At 35.7% G+C, this 22,494-nt stretch overlaps 1 protein-coding gene across 1 annotated transcript in view; it reads left to right on the top strand.

The window, feature by feature from the left end:
• ARHGAP31 (Rho GTPase activating protein 31) overlaps positions 1 to 22,494 on the top strand; it is a 91,645-nt gene that overhangs the window by 39,341 nt on the left and 29,810 nt on the right. Inside the window, exon 2 of the mRNA XM_063305683.1 lies at positions 21,638 to 21,740. Within this exon, the coding sequence (XP_063161753.1) occupies positions 21,638 to 21,740 (103 nt within the window). The remainder of the gene's footprint in view (positions 1 to 21,637; positions 21,741 to 22,494) is intronic.

The raw sequence follows: 22,494 nt of genomic DNA, 5'->3' as shown, positions 1-22,494 counted from the left end.
GATGCATGATAAAATATCTGCATTTCTTTTCCTTGGTGATTCCAGTAATTATTACCATGTGGATTTCTTTCTGCAAAAAAGAGAGAGAGGGAGAGAGAGAGAGAGATTCCTGACTGCTAATTAGGCCAGAACTATGGAAGTTCTAGATTAGACTTATCCAATCTGGATGCCTTGCAGATGGCATCACTAATGGAAGTGTTCATAGGCACAAATTCTTCAACAGGCAGAGTAGAAAACTTAAGTTTGCATCCTTGCAAAAGCTCCTAACTCATGTTACTCATGTTTTATCAATCAAAAGCCAACAGGGCTTCAGACTGAGGTCATGGAATGTCCCCAGACATCTGTACCTTAGGCATGGAATTTTGCAAGGGAAAGCCTAACACAGAAATGTCCACCTATATGGATTTTTCTCTATCAGTCTTTTTGCTCTCTGATTGTAAGTTAATAAACCAGAGATGTTGACAATCCTGGAATCTTACGGTAAAGTTCACCAACATACACCTTCAGTAATTCGATTATATGAATGTCAAGAGGGCTAATCTCAATCACAATATATAATTTAGGTTTAAACGCAATGAAATTAAGATCCCACTGAGAACCCATGTTTCTAATTCACCTGATAGACTATTTGTCTTGATCAAATAATATAAATAAGCATTTCTATTACCTTATAAATGACAGTATGTAATTTCACATTCATATGATCATAAACCTGAACTTTTTACTGTAATGCAATGTTCCTGAAATACCCATTTTCGATAATTCCTCTATATGCCCAAGGTTGGCCATTTACTGTTAGCTGAGGCAATAAAACTTCATTTATGAGGTACAGACAGCATCAAGAATGCATATATTGTTATCACGCCTCTTAATAAGGTATTTATTTATTTTTATCCTGCCTTTATTATTTTTATAAATAACTCAAGGCAGCAAACATACTTAATACTCCTTCCTTCTCCTCTTTTCCCCACAACAACAACCCTGTGAGGTGAGTTGGGCTGAGCGAGAGTGACTGGCCCAAGGTCACCCAGCTGGCTTTTCATGCCTAAAATGGGACTAGAACTCACAGTCTCTTGGTTTCTAGCCCAGCACCTTAACCAAATCTATGCAATTTATCTCCACTTCCATCCACAGGGAGTGGGAATGTATTCTAACTACCTAGCCTACTTTGCATGGACTCTAAGGTTAAAGCCATGTATTAATTACTGTATATTCTGAGCATGTCGCTATTTTTATATATAGCTGAGTCAATTGTCAGAAGTATCCCACAACTTTCTATTTCTCATTAATTATATTAAATAAATAATAGACATTGGCTCCAGTAAAACTTGTTAAAACTGATTTCTATCAGGCTCAGACCTATCAAATTTTCGATAGAGTAGAACCATTATGTAAAAGTGAAATCATTATTTTTAAAGGATTTCTGCCTGAATTCTTAAAACGGCTACCTGCAGACACTTGGAAACACAAATTACGATGCAATGTATCCTGTATCACATTTTTCAGTACTGTATTAATGTTCTTTGAGAGAAGTAGTCACGTACTGTTGTTTTCTGTTTCAGTCTTGAGTTCTACATAATTTCAAATTCCAAATTCAGCTTTTAATTCTTTGTTGTTTATTCGTTCAGTCGCTTCCGACTCTTCGTGACTTCATGGACCAGCCCACGCCAGAGCTTCCTGTCGGTCGTCAACACCCCCACTCCCCCAGGGACGAGTCCGTCACCTCTAGAATATCATCCATCCATCTTGCCCTTGGTCGGCCCCTCTTCCTTTTGCCTTTCACTTTCCCTAGCATCAGCATCTTCTCCAGGGTGTCTTGTCTTCTCATTATGTGGCCAAAGTATTTCAGTTTTGCCTTTAATATCATTCCCTCAAGTGAGCAGTCTGGCTTGATTTCCTGGAGGATGGACTGGTTTGATCTTCTTGCAGTCCAAGGCACTCTCAGAATTTTCCTCCAACACCACAGTTCAAAAGCATCGATCTTCCTTCTCTCAGCCTTCCTTATGGTCCAGCTCTCGCAGCCATATGTTACTACAGGGAACACCATTGCTTTAACTATGCGGACCTTTGTTGTCAGTGTGATGTCTCTGCTCTTAACTATTTTATTGAGATTTGTCATTGCTCTTCCCCAAGGATTAAGCGTCTTCTGATTTCCTGACTGAAGTCAGCATCTGCAGTAATCTTTGCACCTAGAAATACAAAGTCTTTCGCTGCCTTTACATTTTCTCCCTCTAATTGCCAGTTATCAATCAAGCTGGTTGTCATCATCTTGGTGTTTTTTTTTTGAGGTTTAGCTGCAAGCCAGCTTTTGCACTTTCTTCTTTCACCTTAGGAATATTTTATTTTAATTTTTGCTTTCACAAAAACAAAAGGCATCCAGGTTTTTCATTTTTATTTTTCATTTTATAAGTTATGAAAGTTAGCATGGATCTTTTTAAATATCCATACTATTGAATATGTTAACAGATATACTATGATACACAATATACTATGTTATGGGCTCTGTTGTGTAGGGAGCTACATTTGGCGGGTGCTAGACAGCAGACTTTTTTGCTGTTGCACTTGCATTGTGGAATCTTCTCCCCCCAGGGGTGAGGTCAGCCTCATCTCTCCTGAGCTTCTGAAGGTCGCTCAAGACCTGCTTATGGCAGCAGGCCTGGGGACCTGGGAGGATGGGTGAACTAGTGAGGTGGCTCTGTTATTATTAACATCTATTATTTTCATTTCTCTGTTTTTAATGCTTTTTAATAATTATTATATGATGGTTTTAGGTAATGTTTGTTTTATATATCTACTGTTTTATTGGATTGTTGTACACTGCCCAGAGTAACTTTTCATGAGATGAGTGGCCATATAAATTAGATTAATGAATGAATGAATGAATGAATGAATGAATAAATAAATAAATAAATAAAACAAAACTGTAATGGTAGTTTGGTCATCATTTGGGTCATTAACCTTACATGGATTTGGGATGAGAAAAGTCCTAATTAAAATTTCTCTCAACGCTGAAAACACATAACACATTTTCTTAAGTGTTACTTTCAGGCATATATTCCTGATGGACAAAAGAGATGTACAGAATCTAAAACTTTACAAGCTTTAAATGTCACCCATTAACCATGTAATAGATGTTCTCCAGACTTTTATTAGCTGTTGCATTTTCTCAGCCAACATGATGATTTGAAATAATTTATGGTGCATTCTTGGGTCACCAACAGTAATGCTATATCTATAAATTTTAGGATTCCCCTAACTATATCTTCTGAGATCTCAGAAGCTGTTCCTTCTTTCATTTCTCTGCCAATTAATTATGTTTAGTAGGCAGTGCTTGAGCACTAATAGCTATAACATCACCTACAGAGTAGGATTAGATAGTATCTGATGTAAGTTGATAATGATGTAAGAAAAATTGGTTGGTTTGTTTTATATTCTCTACTTCCTAATTCTGTATTTCAGGGATATCAATATGTGGCTCTCTAGCTGTTGCTGAATTCTAGTTCACATCAGCTCTAGACAACACGGATAATGGTGAGGGATGACAGGAGCTGATGTCCATCAATATGTGAGATGTATGTGTAACTTCTCCCCTACTGTATTCTTTGTGCCCTCAAACTTGAAACCACTTCAACTCTATCTTATGAAGGCAGGATATTCCTTGTTAAATAATGGATACTCCATTATCTAAGACACAGTTACATATTTAATATGCATAATGAGGGACAAAATACTGCTTCTAACCATTTGTATTTTCAAGATATTGTAAAGTTGACTGGCATAGATGACAATACTGTAGCATCAATGTACCTGATTTAATATGTGAATTTTCCCTGTTTATAATGTTGGCATGTAGTATAGTTAAATGCTGTTTGTTACAGTTAACTGACTTTTGTCTTAGAAATTCTTTTCAGGATTGGCAAAACAATATGTTGTATATGTGATTATAATTCCTCCTCCTCCTCCTCCTCTGTACTTTGTACATGTATTATCAGTATTTGGTAGACCAGGCACTTAAAATTGCAATGTATGTTCAAATGTTCTTAAATATTAAACTAATGTTTTGATGAAACACTGACTGCTGTGAACTGTGTGATTATGAAACCCAGCCAATTCATCTTACCTTTATAGAACTACTTCTGTGTTGTTTTTACACTTTATTGTATGTAGTTGTTAACCTACATCCAAATCTAAGACTCAGATCCTATTAATGAGCAAAAGGGCAGTTAAATTTCTAAGTGGCAGTTCTGAAATGGCTCATTGGGATGGGTACAGGCCAGATAAAAATTTGCTTGGTTCTCTGCTCTGCATGATCTTCACATTAAGACCAGGGTCTAGTAAATACATTAGCAGTTGGCTTATCAATGTAACAGCTAAATACAATGCCATATTCAATAGAATGTTCGTCTGATCAATAGATGTTTAATGAAATGGCAAATCTACTTTTCCTGTAGGGTAGCCCCACATGGAACTCTAAAAAAAGAGGACATGCCTCGCTGAAAAAGAATGCAGCAATGGACAGAGATTGTAGTACTCTATATACACTTTGTATATAATAATCTAAATTTGGAGGTACCTTTGACTTAATTATAATGGACCAATGTATCTCAGCCTTCAGATGATGGGCATATGAGCCTTGACAGAATATAGCAGATAAACAATGTCTGCAGTGTCTGCCGTCCTGTGATGTGATCTCCTAGACACATAAACTGTACTTGAAGAGTGATAAACTCAGTGTTAATGCTGAACAGATAAGGATTTTTCACATACTTAAAGATTATTCAGCAATTCAAACAGAAGATGCCTTCATGTTGGTTATGCAGAAACCCAGCCATTACCGTCAGTAAACTATGGTTTATATGTTATGTAAATTCAATCAACTCTGGATCATCTAATGAACTATGATTAAAACAGATCATAGATTAGCACAGTGTGTGATACTTTAACACTTATATGCATGTATTAAGTGTTACTACACTTCAGCAAAATTGACATTAGACCAGGTATGTTACTTATATTTAGGGCTTATGGCTGCAATCACAACTTCACAGATCTCACAGATTGTGCTGTTTTGTTTCCCTAACATGCTCCTATAGAAATTAATCTTTGTTCTCCTGCTGCTGCTGCTGCTGAGTCCCTGCAGTCATTTTTATATTTACTTTGATTTGTCTCTCCTTTAAAAAGTTTTAGAGCTGTGTCCTTCTGCATAAACAGGCTGGTATCCTGTTTTGCATTTTCCCATGTAACTGCAGCTAAATGATCTGAGGATTTTTCCATTAATAATCCCCACACCCTTTTCCTGGCCAGTATGTTGTTTAAGAAGAATTGAGGTAATTTATTCAAGAATAGAGAACTGTAATAACTAAGGATAAAATCCAAGAGTGCCAACAGAAGGAAAATGTGAGCTTCTCCGTGATGATTGATTTACTTTTATAAAGCATTTAAAATACATTCATCTTAACAGGAAATACAAATTATGTTGTATGCTTGCTCTCTATACAACTTTCAGAAACCTAATCTTTCCATCACCTAGGTCTTCTGAGTGTACAATTTAAAGGAAGCAGGGCATGGGTGGATTGCTCTGGCTATTCAGGTTTACCAGGATGCTATGGAAATGGGCAGCTTTGTTTCTGTACAAAGATGAATTTGCTGCATTTGCAGGGAACCAGTACAGTAGCCAGCTCTTGGTTTTCAATGGTGGCCTTGTCCAGTACCCTCAGTTTTGGAATAGCCCTTAATCTAGTTTCCCATTGCTCGTAAAGTATGTGGTATGGTGGAGTACTTCCAAAGACGTTAGATATATAAATCAATTTCATTATTTTTAACAGAACTTTATTAAGATTTTAACAGAAACTTATATTTAGAATAAAGAAAAGAAGGAAGGAAAGGAAGAAAAAAGAGAAAGCCACATGTATAGAGAAAGAAAAAGAAAGAAAGAAAGAAAGAAAGAAAGAAAGAAAGAAAGAAAGAAAGAAAATCAGTTATAAGTATAAATTTACCTCTTACTCTATGGTTACAGCACAGCTTTCATTTTTTCCATAAACTATTTATTCTCTAACCATCAAAACCATATATCATAAGTTCATTTTTTTCTGTTTCATGCAAAAAGTCTATAAGATCGGATATATAAACTAATTTCAAATCATGAGCTAATAACTTGTTTATGATCCTGATTTATTTGGGAACACGCCACTGTTCATTGCCTTTACCTAATGGGAAACTATGTTGCAATATTTAATCTCAGCTTGTTTTTCTATTCAGGTAAAGTGGGAGCATATAAACTGCACTAACTTGGGATTGGCTTGTACATATCTTGGCTTATCTTTTGGTTTTCTTTATGTATGAATGCTATAAAAATGTTTACACTGGAAGTTTTAAAAATATTTTAGATGATTCCTGTCATGGTACCCACATTGCTAAGGATCAATTTTACATCTCTAATTTGCCAGTGGAAACTCAAAAAGTCATTATGTATGATTGAAAAACTTGCCTGGTAATTGGTGTTAAATTCAAATCTAAAAAAGAAGAAAAGTAAAATTGTTTCATTACTGTTGCTTGCAACCTTTAGACTAGGTTTAGAGCTTGCACTAAAACATGGTTTGCTTTAATCATTGTTTATTGAATCAACTAGAGTTGGATGGATTTACACATCTCACTGAGCCATAAACCATGAATTACTAACCAAATGGTGGAATTCACACAGCTGGTGGCATCTGTAACAAGCCATAATGGTGGGAGGAACACAGCTTTGTCTTCTTGCTCCCATTCCCACCTTTAAAAATGTTAGAAAACTGAAAAATTCCCTATTCCTTTCTGTGATGCTGGTGTCAAACTAATTGTGGAAGTGACTAGCAAGCAGTGTCTAAAAATGGAAAGTTGACCATCCCTGATCTATAATAGTTTTTTTTTTTAATGGAAATTAAATTGTTTATGTTTAAAAAGACACAAAATGCCTATTTTAAGGTTGCCTCTAAACCTGTCATCTTTGGGTAAAAAAGTTCATAAATCAACCCATGGGTCACTAATAGTTTCTTTACTGACGCTTTTAAAAAGTCTCTTTAATCCCTTGGATAGTAATTATCTTTGCATTTATTTATTTAATTGATTCATCCTGCCTTTTATTTTTGGTCAACTCAAGGCAGCATACATACTTAAAGCTCCCCCCTGCTACTTTACCCATAACAACAACCTTGTGAGGTCGGCTGGGCTGAGAGAGAGTGACTGGCCTCAAAGTCACCCAGCTGGCTTTCATTGCAGAATTTTCTAGGTGGCTCATATTTATTTAATATAAAATTTTATAAACACCTTCCATTAAATACATTTATTTAATATAAAATTGTATAAATACATTCCATTAAATACATTTATTTAATATAAAATTGTATAAATACATTCCATTAAATACATTTATGTGATGTAAGATTTTATAAATACATTATAAATGCATACATTTATAAAAACAAAATACAAACATCACCCCTGAAAGTTTACAGTTATTCAAACGTATTTTTCCTTCCTCTTTCCCAAGTGTGTATGGAAGGAAACACCGAGAAGACATTCTACACATGCATCCACAGCAATAGTATGGCTTAGAATGCCTTCTTAGTGTCTGCTGGCTCCAGAACATCTTCCAAGAGACCTGCAGGTTAAGTCAATGTTCCCTTTCTCTTAACTGTGTTGACATAAGTTGGTCTCAGGGGCACTTGGGGGAGTAACTGTTGCCTAGGCTTTAGCTATGCTGACTGGAATATAAGCTTGTTTACTCTAGGGATCACCATGTTAGGATGAAGAGAAAGCAAATGAACTATTTAAAGTTGTACAGAAGTTTACCTTTTTTTTTAATTTGAAGAGGTTTCTTTGGAAGAAAAAATAAAAAAAGTTTATTTCAAATCTGGGAGAAAATTCTCCACAGTCTGTCTTGTCTTGTCTTGTCTCGTCTCGTCTCGTCTCGTCTGTCTTTCTCTTTTTCTTTCACACACACACAAACACAGAGAGCTATCTAAATAGGTATCTGAGATATTTCATATTCTAATGACAAGCTAAAAGGATTTGCATGTTGTATAACTATAATTGAATAAACCACAATTGGCTGAATCCATACAATGCACGAAATCATACCATTTTCATGATGGTAAAACATTATTTCCTAGTATGAACTGTGTGAATTGCATACAAGCAATTGTATACTTTGTATAATACTATTCAGTGTGATTGGAAAGGCAAAAGACACAGAATACGGTATTAGTTAGAATTTAACCCTTTAATATATCACTGTCATTCCCATTTACATCTTTAAAACATTTCTTCCAGAACTTTTTCACTTCAGTGTCATCCCAAATAATTTCATCCCTATTATGTTTAATTCCATTCACTCTTTTGGATGCTTCTTTTTTAGCTCTTTTCACCCACTTCTACAATTTTTTATTTCAATCAAAATTGCTATGCATTTTCTCTGCCTCTTTTAATCTTAACTACACCATGCTCTCTTATATTACATTATTTTTAATGGTTTTTTCTCTATATACACATTATGCATATCTTTATTTCATTCTCATTTTTCCAGCAGTCATGCTGTTATGTGCTTCCCCCTTACACACAGCATCTTTCAGTTTATCTTTCCAACCATCCTTTTTCACACTGCTTGGTAACATAATACCGCACGCTTTTATGGCACATGGTAAGACAGTTCTTTTCACACCGTTCCAAGGAATTTCCACATCTTCTTTCCTTACATCTATTTTCCTTTTCTTCTATGGGAGATAAATCTAATACATTTTCACACAAGGCTCATAATTTCTCTGCCTGTAGTTATTCCACTTCTACCCTCATTTCTTTCACTTCTTCCCTTTTCTTACATATCTATTTTTCTTTCAAGATTCACTTTTGTCAACAGCAAAAAACGATTAGCCTCACATTCAGAACCTCTGATCACCCTTGTATACTTCACATTATTCTCTCAATCTTTCCCCGTAGAAAATCTAAATCATGCTTTCCAATCTATGTTCATTCATTTGCTGCATGTACTTATGAACAGATGTACGCTTTAAAAAAAAAAATCCAGATTGGTTCTTATTCTTAGCAGTTACCTGCTAGCCATCAGCCCCATTCATTCTTGAGTCTCCGAATGGCCCAATTACTTTCTTGTACTTCTTTGTCTCGTTCACATCCATTCATTTATGTCGTCTAGAAGTATAACTTTTTCACCTGGATGACATTCATTCAGAATGTTTAAGTTCTTTTGCCAAAATTCCTAGCTCTTTTATTATAACCAATCACTGGAATATAACATGCAACTGTACCCCACCTATAGATTCCTACTTTCAGACTCACCCACAACAAGCTAGATAACACTAAGCAATACTTTCTAACATACATTGAAGCCCTATTGTTTATATTTAAACCTATATTTTCATTTAAAAAATATTATAGTCTTTGACCATAAATCCAGTAAAGTAAGTAAAACCTGATAAAACATTCAACAGAGCAAGGTTACTTCTGCAGATAATCGTTCTGTCCCATAATGGTGACCTCATGACATATGTGTTGATAAGTAGCACACCCATATTTTCACTTCCCTGCATGTATTTACTAACTCTACTCTGAAAGATCAGGCTATTTCCATTCAGATTTGCAGGTCTTCTTGCTGGCAAATTTGATTCAAATTGAGAACCAAAAGCAAAATTAGATGTTGTGGAGTCAAGCTTCACTGGTAATCTCTGAAAGTAGTTGTCATAGATTTCCTATTCCTTTGTGCAAGATTGGGTGCAATAAAATAAAATATGGTATTTGATCAAATTGTTCCATCTGCCTGCTGCATGCCACATGAGTGTCTCCATTTGTCTGTGAGAGAGTGCATGTGTGTGTTTGTGTCTGAAAGAAACATTGTGTGAATTTTTAGACTATTAAATTGTGAATTTTGTGTTTTTGGATAAGAATATAACTAAGTGAGAAGTGTTTGTGTAACTTAAATAACTGAGTGAGAAGTGTTTGTGTAATTTAAATTACAGCCAATTTTATATTAGAATCAATTTTATCCCCATCAGATATTAGGAATAATACAATAGTCCAAGTATCTATTAAGAAAGCAAAGGAAATGCAGTGCATTGGACACAATACTGAAAATAATGAAGGAAATTGTGGTTTTATCAAGTAGTTGTGGCTCTTCAGTCTTAGAAGCCCACAGAACCATTTCTAATTCAGTTAGTGTAAAGAGTGATATATTGCTTGGCATCTTGATTGTCTATTCCAATTTAGTTTGAACTGTATGATTGATTTGGTTGTCCATTATGGTTCAGAAAATGAGTAGTAGTTCTATTGTCAGTAATTGCATACTTTCATTTCCCTCAGTCTGAGATAGACCATTAGTCATTTGGACCTCATGTTTAGGCTTACCTGCTTGAGCATGTTGTGTTATGCCAATTGTTTTCAGGCACCTCTTTATGCTAATGAAATTTGGATATTAAACATGTATGTGTGTGTTTGTGTGTGTGTATATATATATATCCACACACAAACACACACATACATATATATGCATACTTTGGATTTTCCAGGCATGCTATATGAAGCACTACCTGATATAGAACTAGAATTAGACTCTAGTTTTTCTTCAGAGAGTTTAAGCTTTAATGGGTATTTGAGCTCTTTGTGGTTAAAGTTCGGTAGGGTGAAGACATACACAAAAACTCAACTTCTAGTGCTCTTGAACATACAGATGCCTCTGCAGAACTTTACAGGGTGAGTGTTGAACTTACCAAAAGGGTTGCAACCATATTCACTTGAACATGCTTACTTCATTTGATGGAGAACTTATCAGGGGCTTGATCTGATAGAAGTGCATTTAAGAGAACACACAAGCTTCTTGCACACAATAATGCTCAATTTTTGAAAATTTGCAGAGGGGCAAACTTCATGCCTGACCACATTTCTTAAATTTGTATGCTGAATAAATGCAGAGGACTTCTAAAATATTGACTAGCAGCATCACTATTCAGATTTATACCCTCATTCTAGTTCCGCCCTGCTCAGGATCTTATAACATATTTGAGACGGTAGTTTCTGACCTGCTTTCATTTAAGGCTGCCAGAACTGTCACACTCAGAGCTGTAAAGAGAATCTTTATGACACTTTTAGTGCTATTGTACTTCTTATTCTTGTTTAAACCAGAGACTTAGAACATATGGAAACAGATTCAGGTTTGCAATCACTGTTGTTCCCTTTCTAAACTAAAATCTCTACTCACTGACACATTCATACAGTTATATCTACTTAGGAAATCAAAGTCTAGCTTGAAACAGGGTTGAGTTCCAGAAGAATTAAGGCAGGATGCCTATCAGGAACAGTGCCTTGTTCTATGTGATATGTCCACAGGTCTATAGACCCAGACACTTGTATAACTTCAGACAAGGCTTGACCAGCCCAACAAGGCTTGGCCACTCCCAGATTGGCATTTATACTATACCTCCTGGTATACAGTACCTATGCCTATTTTTCTGCTGGAATCCCATTGCTTCACCCAGTTCACATAAAATCCATATTTATTTGGGGCACCGTTTTTGTTGTGAGAATCACATATTGTGCATTCTTCAAAGTTGTTGTTCTCCATAAGCTCAATAGGCTGAAATTTTCCCCAATAAACCATTCTGTTTCTATGACCTGCTTTGAATGAGGGTCATTTCTTCATCTTGTTCCCTCACACAAATACTTGATAGCCAGCTATAAAACATCACTTATATCATAGCATTGTATAATGATTGGCACTGCATACTAGCAACAATATTTTGGCATGAACATATAACATGCTAGAAATAGAAATACACCTTTCTGACTGAAAATCATTGCTTAAGCTAAAGAAAACGAATCCCTATTATGTTGCAGCTTTGCAACAGGAATATGAATACTAACTGCAAATCAAACACTAATGTATAACAATATTTACATTGCTTTTTGAACAACTGTCCATACTTGGACAGAATTGATAGCCTCAATCCAATCACTCCAAAACCTTCCTTTTACAAATTAAAACATATAAATCTAGTAACATGCTAAAATAATAACATTTGAATTAAGGTAATTAATTCAAAACAGAAGTGAGTTTTTAATAGATGTACTAACTTTTTTTTTCTTCCTTTAGTAGGAGGAAAATTGATTCCAAGTGAAACTTACTATGTGCAATAAAAAACAAAGGAAATATATCTTGCCCTGCCATCCCCATCCCCATCGTCGTCATCATCATTACAATAATCATTTTTCTTATTTTGCTGCTGCTGCTTCTGTTTGCCATCTGTGTAGAAAAGTGGTTTTCATGGAAAAGGTTAGATATGCTAAAAGGAAGTTCCATTGCTTTAAGAGGAAGTGAGGCCTGACATCAACAGGAAGTTCTGTGCTGTTCAGCTACTGTGTCTCTCAAGAGGAAAGCCCTGTGAATCAATTTGGCCGGTAATTTAGAGCTAGTATGCAGGAAGGGAATATGTGCTGGTGTGTGTAGAAGAGAGGAAATGATAAACGCTACCTGGAATGACATGGACCAGAGATAGTGGAGCAAAAAATACTTCCCCCCCCCTTAAACTAGGTTTGAGCCTCTGATTTGCCAAATGGAAAACAAAACAGAGAACAAATTACAGAGTAAAATAGTGGCAGGGAAAAACTAGGGATTTCAGTCAGGGAAAGCTGAATTTACAGTGTATATGTCAGACACCTGACTTTTTGCTGTTAGAAGTCGAAGAAAATTCTCAAATTATACTACCTAAAGCAGGGTTCCCCAAAGTGGCCAATATCAACCCACAAGGGTCAATAGGACTATCCATTACTGTTCTTATTGTTATTGTTATTATTCACAGTACTATTAAAGTAGTGTTTATTAAATTATTTTCATATAATAAATATTTGGGGGTTGATGAACAATCTGAAACTTCATGTGGGAATCAATGAGTTGAAGAGTTTCGGGACCCCTGACCTAAAGCATTAGTGCAAATATATCTAAACTGATATATTTAAATGTTAAAATTGTGTTGGAAATAAGTAATATAGCTTTCCTCAAAAGTGCAAGACTCTATTTTTTGCTGTTTTAATTCATCTTTCTATTTTTATGGGAGCTAAAGACTGAAAAATTGTTTCAAGAACCACTTCCAGACTTTCTAAGATTAGGTTAGATTGTTAGGTGTAAGGCAATAGAAACTTGTAGGTAAATGTGAGTTGGAGATGCAGAGGTGAGGGTTCAGTGAGAACATCACAATCCCCAGTCTCATGCAAGAAACCGTGGAATGAACTTTCTCCAAAGCTTTTTGGCAGTATCATTTATTACAAGGAGACAATTTACTATGGTAAAGGAAGATTAAAGAACAAAATCAATAAGTCTGGCAACCCACTCATGATTCCTAGCACCCCATTTGAGGCCCCCTTGCACTCTGAGATTGCACTGCAGAAATTTGGTGCTGCAATGTCTGAATTTCAGTGGTGCAGAGGGGTTTTCCAAATACCATCCTTCATATCTCCAAAAGGCCTAAAATTGCTGTTTTTCCATTTTGAACCAGGATTTGGCTTTCTAAACAGATTTTAAGGCTGGGAATAGGAATGGGTGGTTAACCCCCAGCAAACAGTCCATAAACTGATTTTTCAGTTTGAGGGAATGCTTAACGGTAACAATAGGAGCATTTTGTCTCCCAGAAACCTTATGTTCCTCTTCACACCCTGCACATAAATGGTTTGGCCTCCTGTGATCCTCCAGAGAAAGTTGGAAAGCTGAATTACAGCCTTCATCCCCACTCCACCATCTCTCAATCCTTACCCAACTCTGAATTAAAGGAGACTGAGTTGGAGGGAAGAACTGGAGAAACCTCTTATGGTCTGTCCATAACTTGGGAATTCTGAGCCAACTGTATCTGAGATATACCACAAGGCAATCTAGTTTGGATAAAGCATGTTAAACCAAAGTGTTTTATCCAAGCCCATGTGCGATAAAGTCATAAACATGTACATTCAAAACTGAATTGCACTGAGGTATGGAGAATTCCTTTATAAATATCTTTAAGACTGCATGTAGGATTTTCCATGTTTTTTCCTTTGTTTTCTCATGGTTGTTTCTCCACTTGGGAAAAGTGGAATATGCCCACAGAATTCTGAGACTGGGAAAACTAAAAACATGACCTTTTCATGTTATTTTTGTATTTATAATTTAAAATTTCATATTTACCAGGCTTTTGTCTGGATGGGATCCCATTGCAATGTGTAACAGAAAATAATAAAATGATTTAATTCAACAATAATTCACATAGTCAATATGTGGGTCAATATGTGAATTATTGTTCACATATGTGAACTGATATGGTCAACCTGAAATACAATGGAAAAATTTTGGAATTCATATAAAACATAGGAAATCAAACTAATGAAAACATTGAAATAAGCTCAAAGAAAATATTTCATTTGATGTGCTTGATGGAAGATTCGTTTAAACAACTGCATATGACACTTGCAGCAGGTCTTATTTTGTAAACCTCATTTTGGCTACTTCTGCATGAGCAGCTGCAACATATCAACTTTGGGTAGAAGAAGAGAGAAGTGTTATGTATATACTGTACAGTCAGAGAAGCAGTATATTATAAGCAAATCTTTTCATATAAGAAACAATCCTTGAAATAAAAGGTGTCTGGCAAGTTTAAGAGAAGCTAAATTAAATTGGTCTCATGTTAAGTATGTGCAGTAAAATAATATTTAGGACTAATTTCATAATTAAATTGGTATTGGAAGGTTTGTAAGCAAAAGAATATGGAACTTTATCACCAACAGTTTCTCTGGTTCAGGAAGCATCTAAATTATCTGAATTGGTGTGAGATGTCCTGGATGAAATTGCATCTTGATGAACAATCAGATACAAGGCAGAAGAAGCAAGTTTTAAAAGGGGAGAGCAAACTAGAAGGACTGTATTTCATTCTATACCTTTTTATATCGTTTTACTTTTTGTTTACAATAAACACTGATTCCTGTGTTTATTTCTCTTTTTACAAAAACAATTTAACACTCCTATTTCCCTGAGGGCTCAGTATTTTATTTCAGTTTCCTCATACTGGAAGAGTTAGATTAAGTATTTAAAAGACCATCCTAAAAATAAGAGTAGTTAAGTACAGAGTAAGGACTGAGTCATAGATACATACTTGATATTCCCTTATTTGATGGTGTGAATTTCTTTTTGAAACATTTAAGCAATGATGGGTATTTAACTATTTTTGTCATTTGATGATTGGCACTTACAGCTGAGCCTCCAAAAGAATATTCATTATCACTTGATGTTTTATTATATGCAATGCATTTTACTGGATTTACTTCAACATTCGTCTCCCAGTTATTGTGATTTAAATAGACAAATGATGACAAAAAAATGGAGGATGAGTGAATGAAATCACCCATTATTTTTCAGAACCGTTTGACAGGTTGAAGTTCTGCCCAGATTTGGTTTTTTCATAAATGAAGCTATTGTTATTTTTTCTTTGTGATGCTGCTTCTCAGCTTCTGTTTCTGGTTCACCCTAATTACAGTGGTGGCATTTTGGTGTTTTTCCTACTAACTTATAGACTTCCCTCCCCCCCTGCAGTTCCTAGTTTCCCCCAATAATGGAGATCAGTTCAGTTTCTCCCTTAGTGAGTTCACTCTCGCTCTCAAAGTGTCAACTTCCCTCCAGACTGCATTTGTTAGTTACCTCCATTTATCCTTTTCCTGCAGACTTTTTCAGAGACTAAACTCCTGGGACTTTAGCTCCACTCTGAGGTTATATACTTATATATATATATATATATGCTCGTATACTTGACTTTGTCTGTTGCTTCATATAGCTGAAATAGACTTGAGCTTTTAGTTGGCTTTGCAAATCATTATACATCATTGGAACAAATTGCTGAACCATCTGATGTTGTGGCAAAGTGAGAAAATAGGATGATTGCAGCTGTAGCCTCCATTACATAGACAGGATCCTAGCAGAGCCAGGGTGTCTGTTCAAAGTTCAAAGAGAAACTTAGGGCAGCCAAAGTAGAAAGGATCATGGAAGCTTAAAAAGGGCAATTCATTTTTGAACCCGTTTGATGTTGGTTTGCTATCTTCCTGTTCAAATGCAGGTGTCTCAGACTTCCGGTAGTCAAATGTAAACATTGGTGCAGGAGTGTAGGACCATACTGTTTTTTCCCCTCTATAAACTAAATGCAGTGCTGATGAAAAGTGTTGAATTGATAGCTATGGAGGTTGAAAGTGTTTATCTAAATACACAGTGTAGGGCAGACATCCGCTCACACTGTACTATGTTGACAAGTTTTATCTTCTGATCATGGAGGGTCTGTATAAAGGGAAAAAGGGACAAGTTCACTTTTTAATAGTGACAGCTGGTCCATAAGGATCCACAATTAGTGCTGTTAGAAAAAAAGGGAGACTTGTAAGATTTCTTAAAATGGCACTTGTACTTAAGCAGGAATAAAATGATGGACAAAAAAAACATCTGTTGATCCAAAAAATATACTGATAGGTTCTGAATTATTGGCACCTGATAAGAAAGAGTTCTTGGAGTTGTGGTTGATGGTTTGATACAGGTGGTGACCCAGTGTAAAGCTGCTATGAAAAATGCACCATCAGTGGTGGGAATCATTATAAAATAATTAACAATAAAGTTAACAGCATCATAACATTTACAGTGAACTTTTATTAGGAGAATTGTGATCAAGTTTAGAGCAAAGAAAGCATAGTTGTCACTTGTTAAGCAGTTTTTTTTGTTAATGCTTCTAATGAAAAATAAAACGCATTTCCTGCAGGAAACTGCTGTTACTTAAGAAAAGACAACCCCATCTCCCAAAAGGAAAACAAAACGTTGCCTAACAAGGGACACTAAAACATAAGGTATTTGTGCTACTCCAGGATCAGTTCCATACCTCTGTTTGGCAGTTGAGCAGACTTATCTCTGGCTGTCTGCAGTATAACTGATACAGCCATGAAGCTCATCTTCTTTTTAAGGACACTATGGTCCTGTGGAGTCTGTGAGCAGGCCATTTCCCTATTGAGGAAATTTTAGCCTGACCCTGACTCTGGGACTGCAGCATTCTGGAAGGTATTTCAAAGGAAATCTTTTTGGCTTCCATGTTCAGCTCTTTCCTGAAAATAAAGCAAAGTGAAGTGGCTGAACATGTTTCTGTAGCATCTTCTTCTGAACTTTTTAAAAGATGCAGCTGTTTTAATGCTTCTCATTTTGTTTATACTCCTGTGTATGAGAACCCACTCTTTTGAATGCTTTCCACATTTAGTCAAGGCAAGAAATGACATTAGATGAATTAGGTGCAGAACATGGTGCTCACAATAAAGGTGCATGCTTTGAAGGTCACAGCTTTCCTGCTTGTAACATATGGCTGTGAAAGCTGAGACTATCTTGGCCCACTAGAAGAACAAATCATTCAGTATTAGATGAAATAAAACTAGGCTGCCCACTGGAAGCACCAGTAATGAAGATAATGCTTAACTATGTGGGGCAGATAATGTGAGGACCCCAATGCTTGGAAAATTTGAAGGCAGGTCATATAAAATCTCCAAAACAATGACCAGAGTAGAAAGTGACCAAGATAACTCTTCATAAAATAAAGCTTTTTTCTAGATATATACACTTGGATAATGTTTCCTTGATATGCTATCACTTTAAAGGTTTTTTTTCCCCTAGTTAAAAAAAAGGTTTATTGTCTTAATATTTTCACTGCAAGTTGTTTTTTCACCCAACTGACGTTGCGGGCATACATTCCCTCTTTATTCCTCATCTGGTTTCCATTGTAGTTGTAAAATGAGGACCTTTTCCCTTCCTGGCAAAAGTAGCAAAAATTGTGTGACACCAACTCCCTCTTCCAACTTCTAAGCCTCCAGTATGGTTTCAATTATAGACGTAAGTAGATTGGGACATCCAAACATGCTCCTCTTTTCCTCACACATAACAACTTTCCTTCTTTCTTAATCCTGTCTGCTGCTTCTTGAAGAATGAAAAACTAGTTCATTCTTCAGGAGTTTCAGTACTTCATACATACTGTTGGAAACAAAGGAAATTACTGCAAAAGTTCAACATATATAAGAGTTTCTCTTTTTTTGTTTATGGAGAATTAGATTAATGTTGTGATTCTTTTCCAGTAAGAACTGCTGCAGACAAATTGGGAGAAAATTATCTCAGTACCTAGTATGCTCTGATTGCCATCTTAACCCCAGCTCCTGCTAGTGCTAAGTCAGAGAGCTAAACTACTTCTGGATTTTGGCTTTACTGAAAAAGAACATTTTTGTCCTCTGCATTCATACAGTGAATTCATTGAGGAGTTTAGCTCTGCAGGAAATTGATGCATAGCCCTTTAATCCTTGGAACTTGAGGTCAAGACTTATAATTTTTGGTCACAAGTGAAATGAGTCTCTGGTGGATGTTTCTTGACGTCACAAAACCCACACTTTAGTCATATGAAGCAGGCTGTTTTCAGTGTGGAAATGTTCAGGAGGGAGAACAGCAGGAAATAATGTGCATAAAACTGGGGAGGAGTTGGATACAGTGGTATGGGAAATATAGGGTTGAATGCCAAATTTCATTACCAATCAAGTAACTGAAGTAAGAGATGGGGAAGACAAAAGCCAAGTGAACTGGTGCTTGAACCAGAATAACAAAGGTATCTCTGGCCAGATTGGAAGAAATTAGACATAAGGACAAGAGTAAACAGAATAGGATTTTTCTGCAGATTTTATTTCCTCATGGAAAACCTAGACAATTTTTACATGTCTTTCCCTCTTCTTGCATTTGCATATTCTGCATACAAGAAGACAATTTCAACTATGAGATGTAATTCTTATTCATAAGAATAAGATACATAAAATTTATGTAAAGCTGTTCACCATTAAAGAGTTCCTAAGAATGATGACTTGCAACTTGCAAAATTTGAAATATTTTGCTTTCTTGAGAGCCACATTATCAGATGACTGTTTTATGGAGAGCAGACATATCCTGTCATTGTATGGAACATGTTTTACAAGATTTCTAAACTCTTCATCTGCAACTGTCTTATCTTCTCCAAAGTTAAGCTACCACCATTTGTTCATTCAAGCCAGAAATAGGAATATCAGATCTTATCTCAAGTTGCTAGACAGGAGTCCACAGCAAACTAAAATTACAGTATGTCAAAATAATGAAATGTGCATGGTGATGCCATGACACAAATCCCACCCTTATGTACTTCCATAATGACATATGCCAGAAATTCATTAAGTCCCAGGTTTTATGTTGTGCCCCTTGTTTCCCTGCATAGATGCCTATGAATTACTATTTACTAACAAATCAAGGTCTCTGAATGTCCAGAGGTTTTACATATGAGTTATGGTTCATTTAGCATGTTGAAGATGTGGAAAATTAAACATTTTTAGCCACATCTTACAAACCACATGGGAGAAGAAGCTGTGTGGGTACAAAACCTTTTCATACATTATCATGTCATAAAGTATATTTTCAGGTCTGCATATCAGCATGGACCTTCTTTGTGAGAAGCTATCTATGAGGGTGTACACATAAACCCTCTATGATAATAGTAGGTCTGTACTGCAAGATGCAGAGTGGGTTCACATGAATATTACTCCAGAGGGCAGCTTGTTTGGCGTTAGCTGAGCATGCTATGACAATTACAGTGTTTAAAATATAGTTCATAGCTTAATATCTGGGTATGCACATGACACTAATTTAAAATGTGGTTTTCTTGTTTGTAACATATTGTATGAACACAGCCATTGTGGTTTAAAAACCTTGGGTTATGGAATAGTGTATTATACAAATGCAGCTAGTTGTGGTTTATTCAGAAACTATGGTTAAACTATGGCTTAGTTATTTGTACCAAACTAGCAAGTATATTATGCGAATATTATCTTGATTAGACAAATCATAGAATAACATTATGTGCATGCAAGGCCAAAATCTCCTGATGTTGCTAAAAGTTTTCAAATTTCAATAATTTATTTTTTCTGGTTTTTGTAGTAGGAGCAAAATGACAGAGCAATCTGGAAATGAATGTAAATATCTTTGCTAATGTGAGAATTCATCTATGAATTCAAAACATCAATGCATCTATAAGTATGATACATTTTCTGGAAAACTAATTTACAGCAACTTGCATAATTGTATTAATCGGTACAATTTTAATGTAATAACACATTAATTTAAGTAATGCATATTTATCCGATGAAGTATATATTGCACTTAAGCTAGATCTGAGTTTTTCCTGTAAGACAATTTGTTCATTTCAAGCATCGGTTAAATAATTAGATACCTATTTCACCATATTATCACCCCTCATACACTGAAGCCATAAAATAGAAACAAGGCTGAAGAGAATGGAGTGAGTGCTAGAGACCTCTACTGTAAAACATGACTACAGACTATCTTGCTCTTTAAGAATAAAGAAAAACAAAAACAAAAAACCCTATTATCCTCAGTGTGAGATAATTAGAATTAAAACCTTTCAGAAATCTTGAAGCAATTCTTTCTTGCGAACTTTTTTTTAAAAAGAAAAATAGGAAAATATGGTGAGAAATTATGATACAAGCACTGCTTATTTTTAGCATCCTTTACAAATATGTAGTCAGTTTGTTATTTAATGTGTTACGTATAACTTGGTTTGTTTATGAAAGTGTGACTGTGTAATGGTTGCCTATTCTAAAACACCATCAGACCCATGAGTAGGAATTCAAAGATATCTGATTTATTAAAGAATAGTATGCAGGATCACAGAGAAAGCTGAGAATGATGAAAGCGCGCCAAATTCAAACTAAAAACCCTCGGTGCAAATGAAATCCCTCCCCCCGTAGAATCTTCCCAAGTTCACAATCCCAGGTGCTCCTAACGGTTTCTGATGGTCTGCAGGAAAAGGCCTTGAACAGAAAGAATAACCCAAACACATTCCATTGTACTGATTTCACATACAGAGCTTGGTACAAGGTCTCACAGCAGCTTCCTCCCAAACAGAAACGTGTGTCAGCGCCATGGCATGTGAAACGTTACGATGTATAAACTACATTGAACCAGTGAACATGACAGATTGGTATATTGTATAGAAATGAAATGTATAAGTTTATTAACATAAGAATGAGAAATGGATTCATTGAAGTTATTTTAACTATCCTAATTTTTGCTGTAACTATAGCTACAAGCTGCTGAACAGTAAAGAATGTGGCATCCCTCTAATTTTGCTTCTGTATGATAAGCAGGCAGGCAGAAGTAACAATTAAAAACAAAATGAAAAACATCAATACCATTTAAAAAAAAACTTTGATCTCCATGAGATCCTATAGCAATGTTTCTCAATCTTGTCAACTTTAAAAAGTGTGGTCATGACTGGCTGGGGAATTCTGGGAGTTGAAGTCCACACCTCTTAAAGTTGCCAAATTTTAGAAACACTGTCCTACAGAAATGGAAAACACTATATTTCAGGAAAAGGCTGAGAAAAATTCAAACCATATATATGGTTGGAAAAAGGGGAGTGTACTCTGTTTTTCATCTAGCAATCATTTTGATTAATAGTTGCATCATAATTGCGTATTTTTCATTCATCATCACTAATGATCAATAACAAATATTAATAATGATGTTTAATTCCTTCTTTCCTTCTGGTAGTTCCCCTAGTACTGAAGAGCTGCGCAGAGTTCATAGAGACTCATGGAATTGTGGACGGAATCTACCGGCTTTCTGGTGTGACATCCAACATTCAGAAACTGAGGTGACACAGATGAATCAATGTTAAGCCTCTTGTGCACTTCATTTTTCATGAAGGGGGTGTTTTGTATAACAAAAATCTGTAAATATATGGATTGAACCTAGATTTTTACTCAAAAATATAGCAGTAGGCTATGAAAGGTAATGAAAAAACAAATTAAAAAAGCCACCTTGAGGGACATTGTATGGGAGTTTTCAATAAGAGCTAAGTGATTTAAACTGTACATGGACATTTTAATCCAGTTTAGTTTATTTATTTAATCAATTTCTAAGGCTATCCAATTCACCAATGATACTGGGACAGCTTATGAGGACTGAAAACAATAAAAGAGTAAAATACAAAATACTAATAACAAACAACAGCACCAGGAAGCAACTATCTCCATATAAAGTACAGTGGGATCATACTTAACCCATTGCTTATTGGAGCCAGGCTTTTAATGCTGTCTTAAAGGTCAGTGGGGCTGAGGCCATAAGGACCTCAGGAGCAATGATGTTCCAGAGGACAGGCACAGCCCAGAGAAGACATGCCTCCTGGGTCCCCTAAAATGACATTGCTTAATTTAATGGGACCTGGAGTGTGCCAATCCTCTCAGTTATTACAAATAGGGAGAAATGGTCCTGCAAGCCATATGCCATGTTGATATTATATTCAAACATAAGGATTGTCACTGTTTGCAAATGAAGTCTTGATTATATTCAGGTGTTCAAAATCTACTTTATTCCCCAAATCCTATTTTTTGAAAGCACATGTAATT

Source organism: Candoia aspera, chromosome 5 (assembly GCF_035149785.1).
Source record: "Candoia aspera isolate rCanAsp1 chromosome 5, rCanAsp1.hap2, whole genome shotgun sequence".
Classification (NCBI taxonomy): domain Eukaryota; kingdom Metazoa; phylum Chordata; class Lepidosauria; order Squamata; family Boidae; genus Candoia; species Candoia aspera.
The sequence above is the reverse complement of the archived record's forward strand: the minus strand, read 5'-3'. Positions and strand labels throughout refer to the sequence as shown.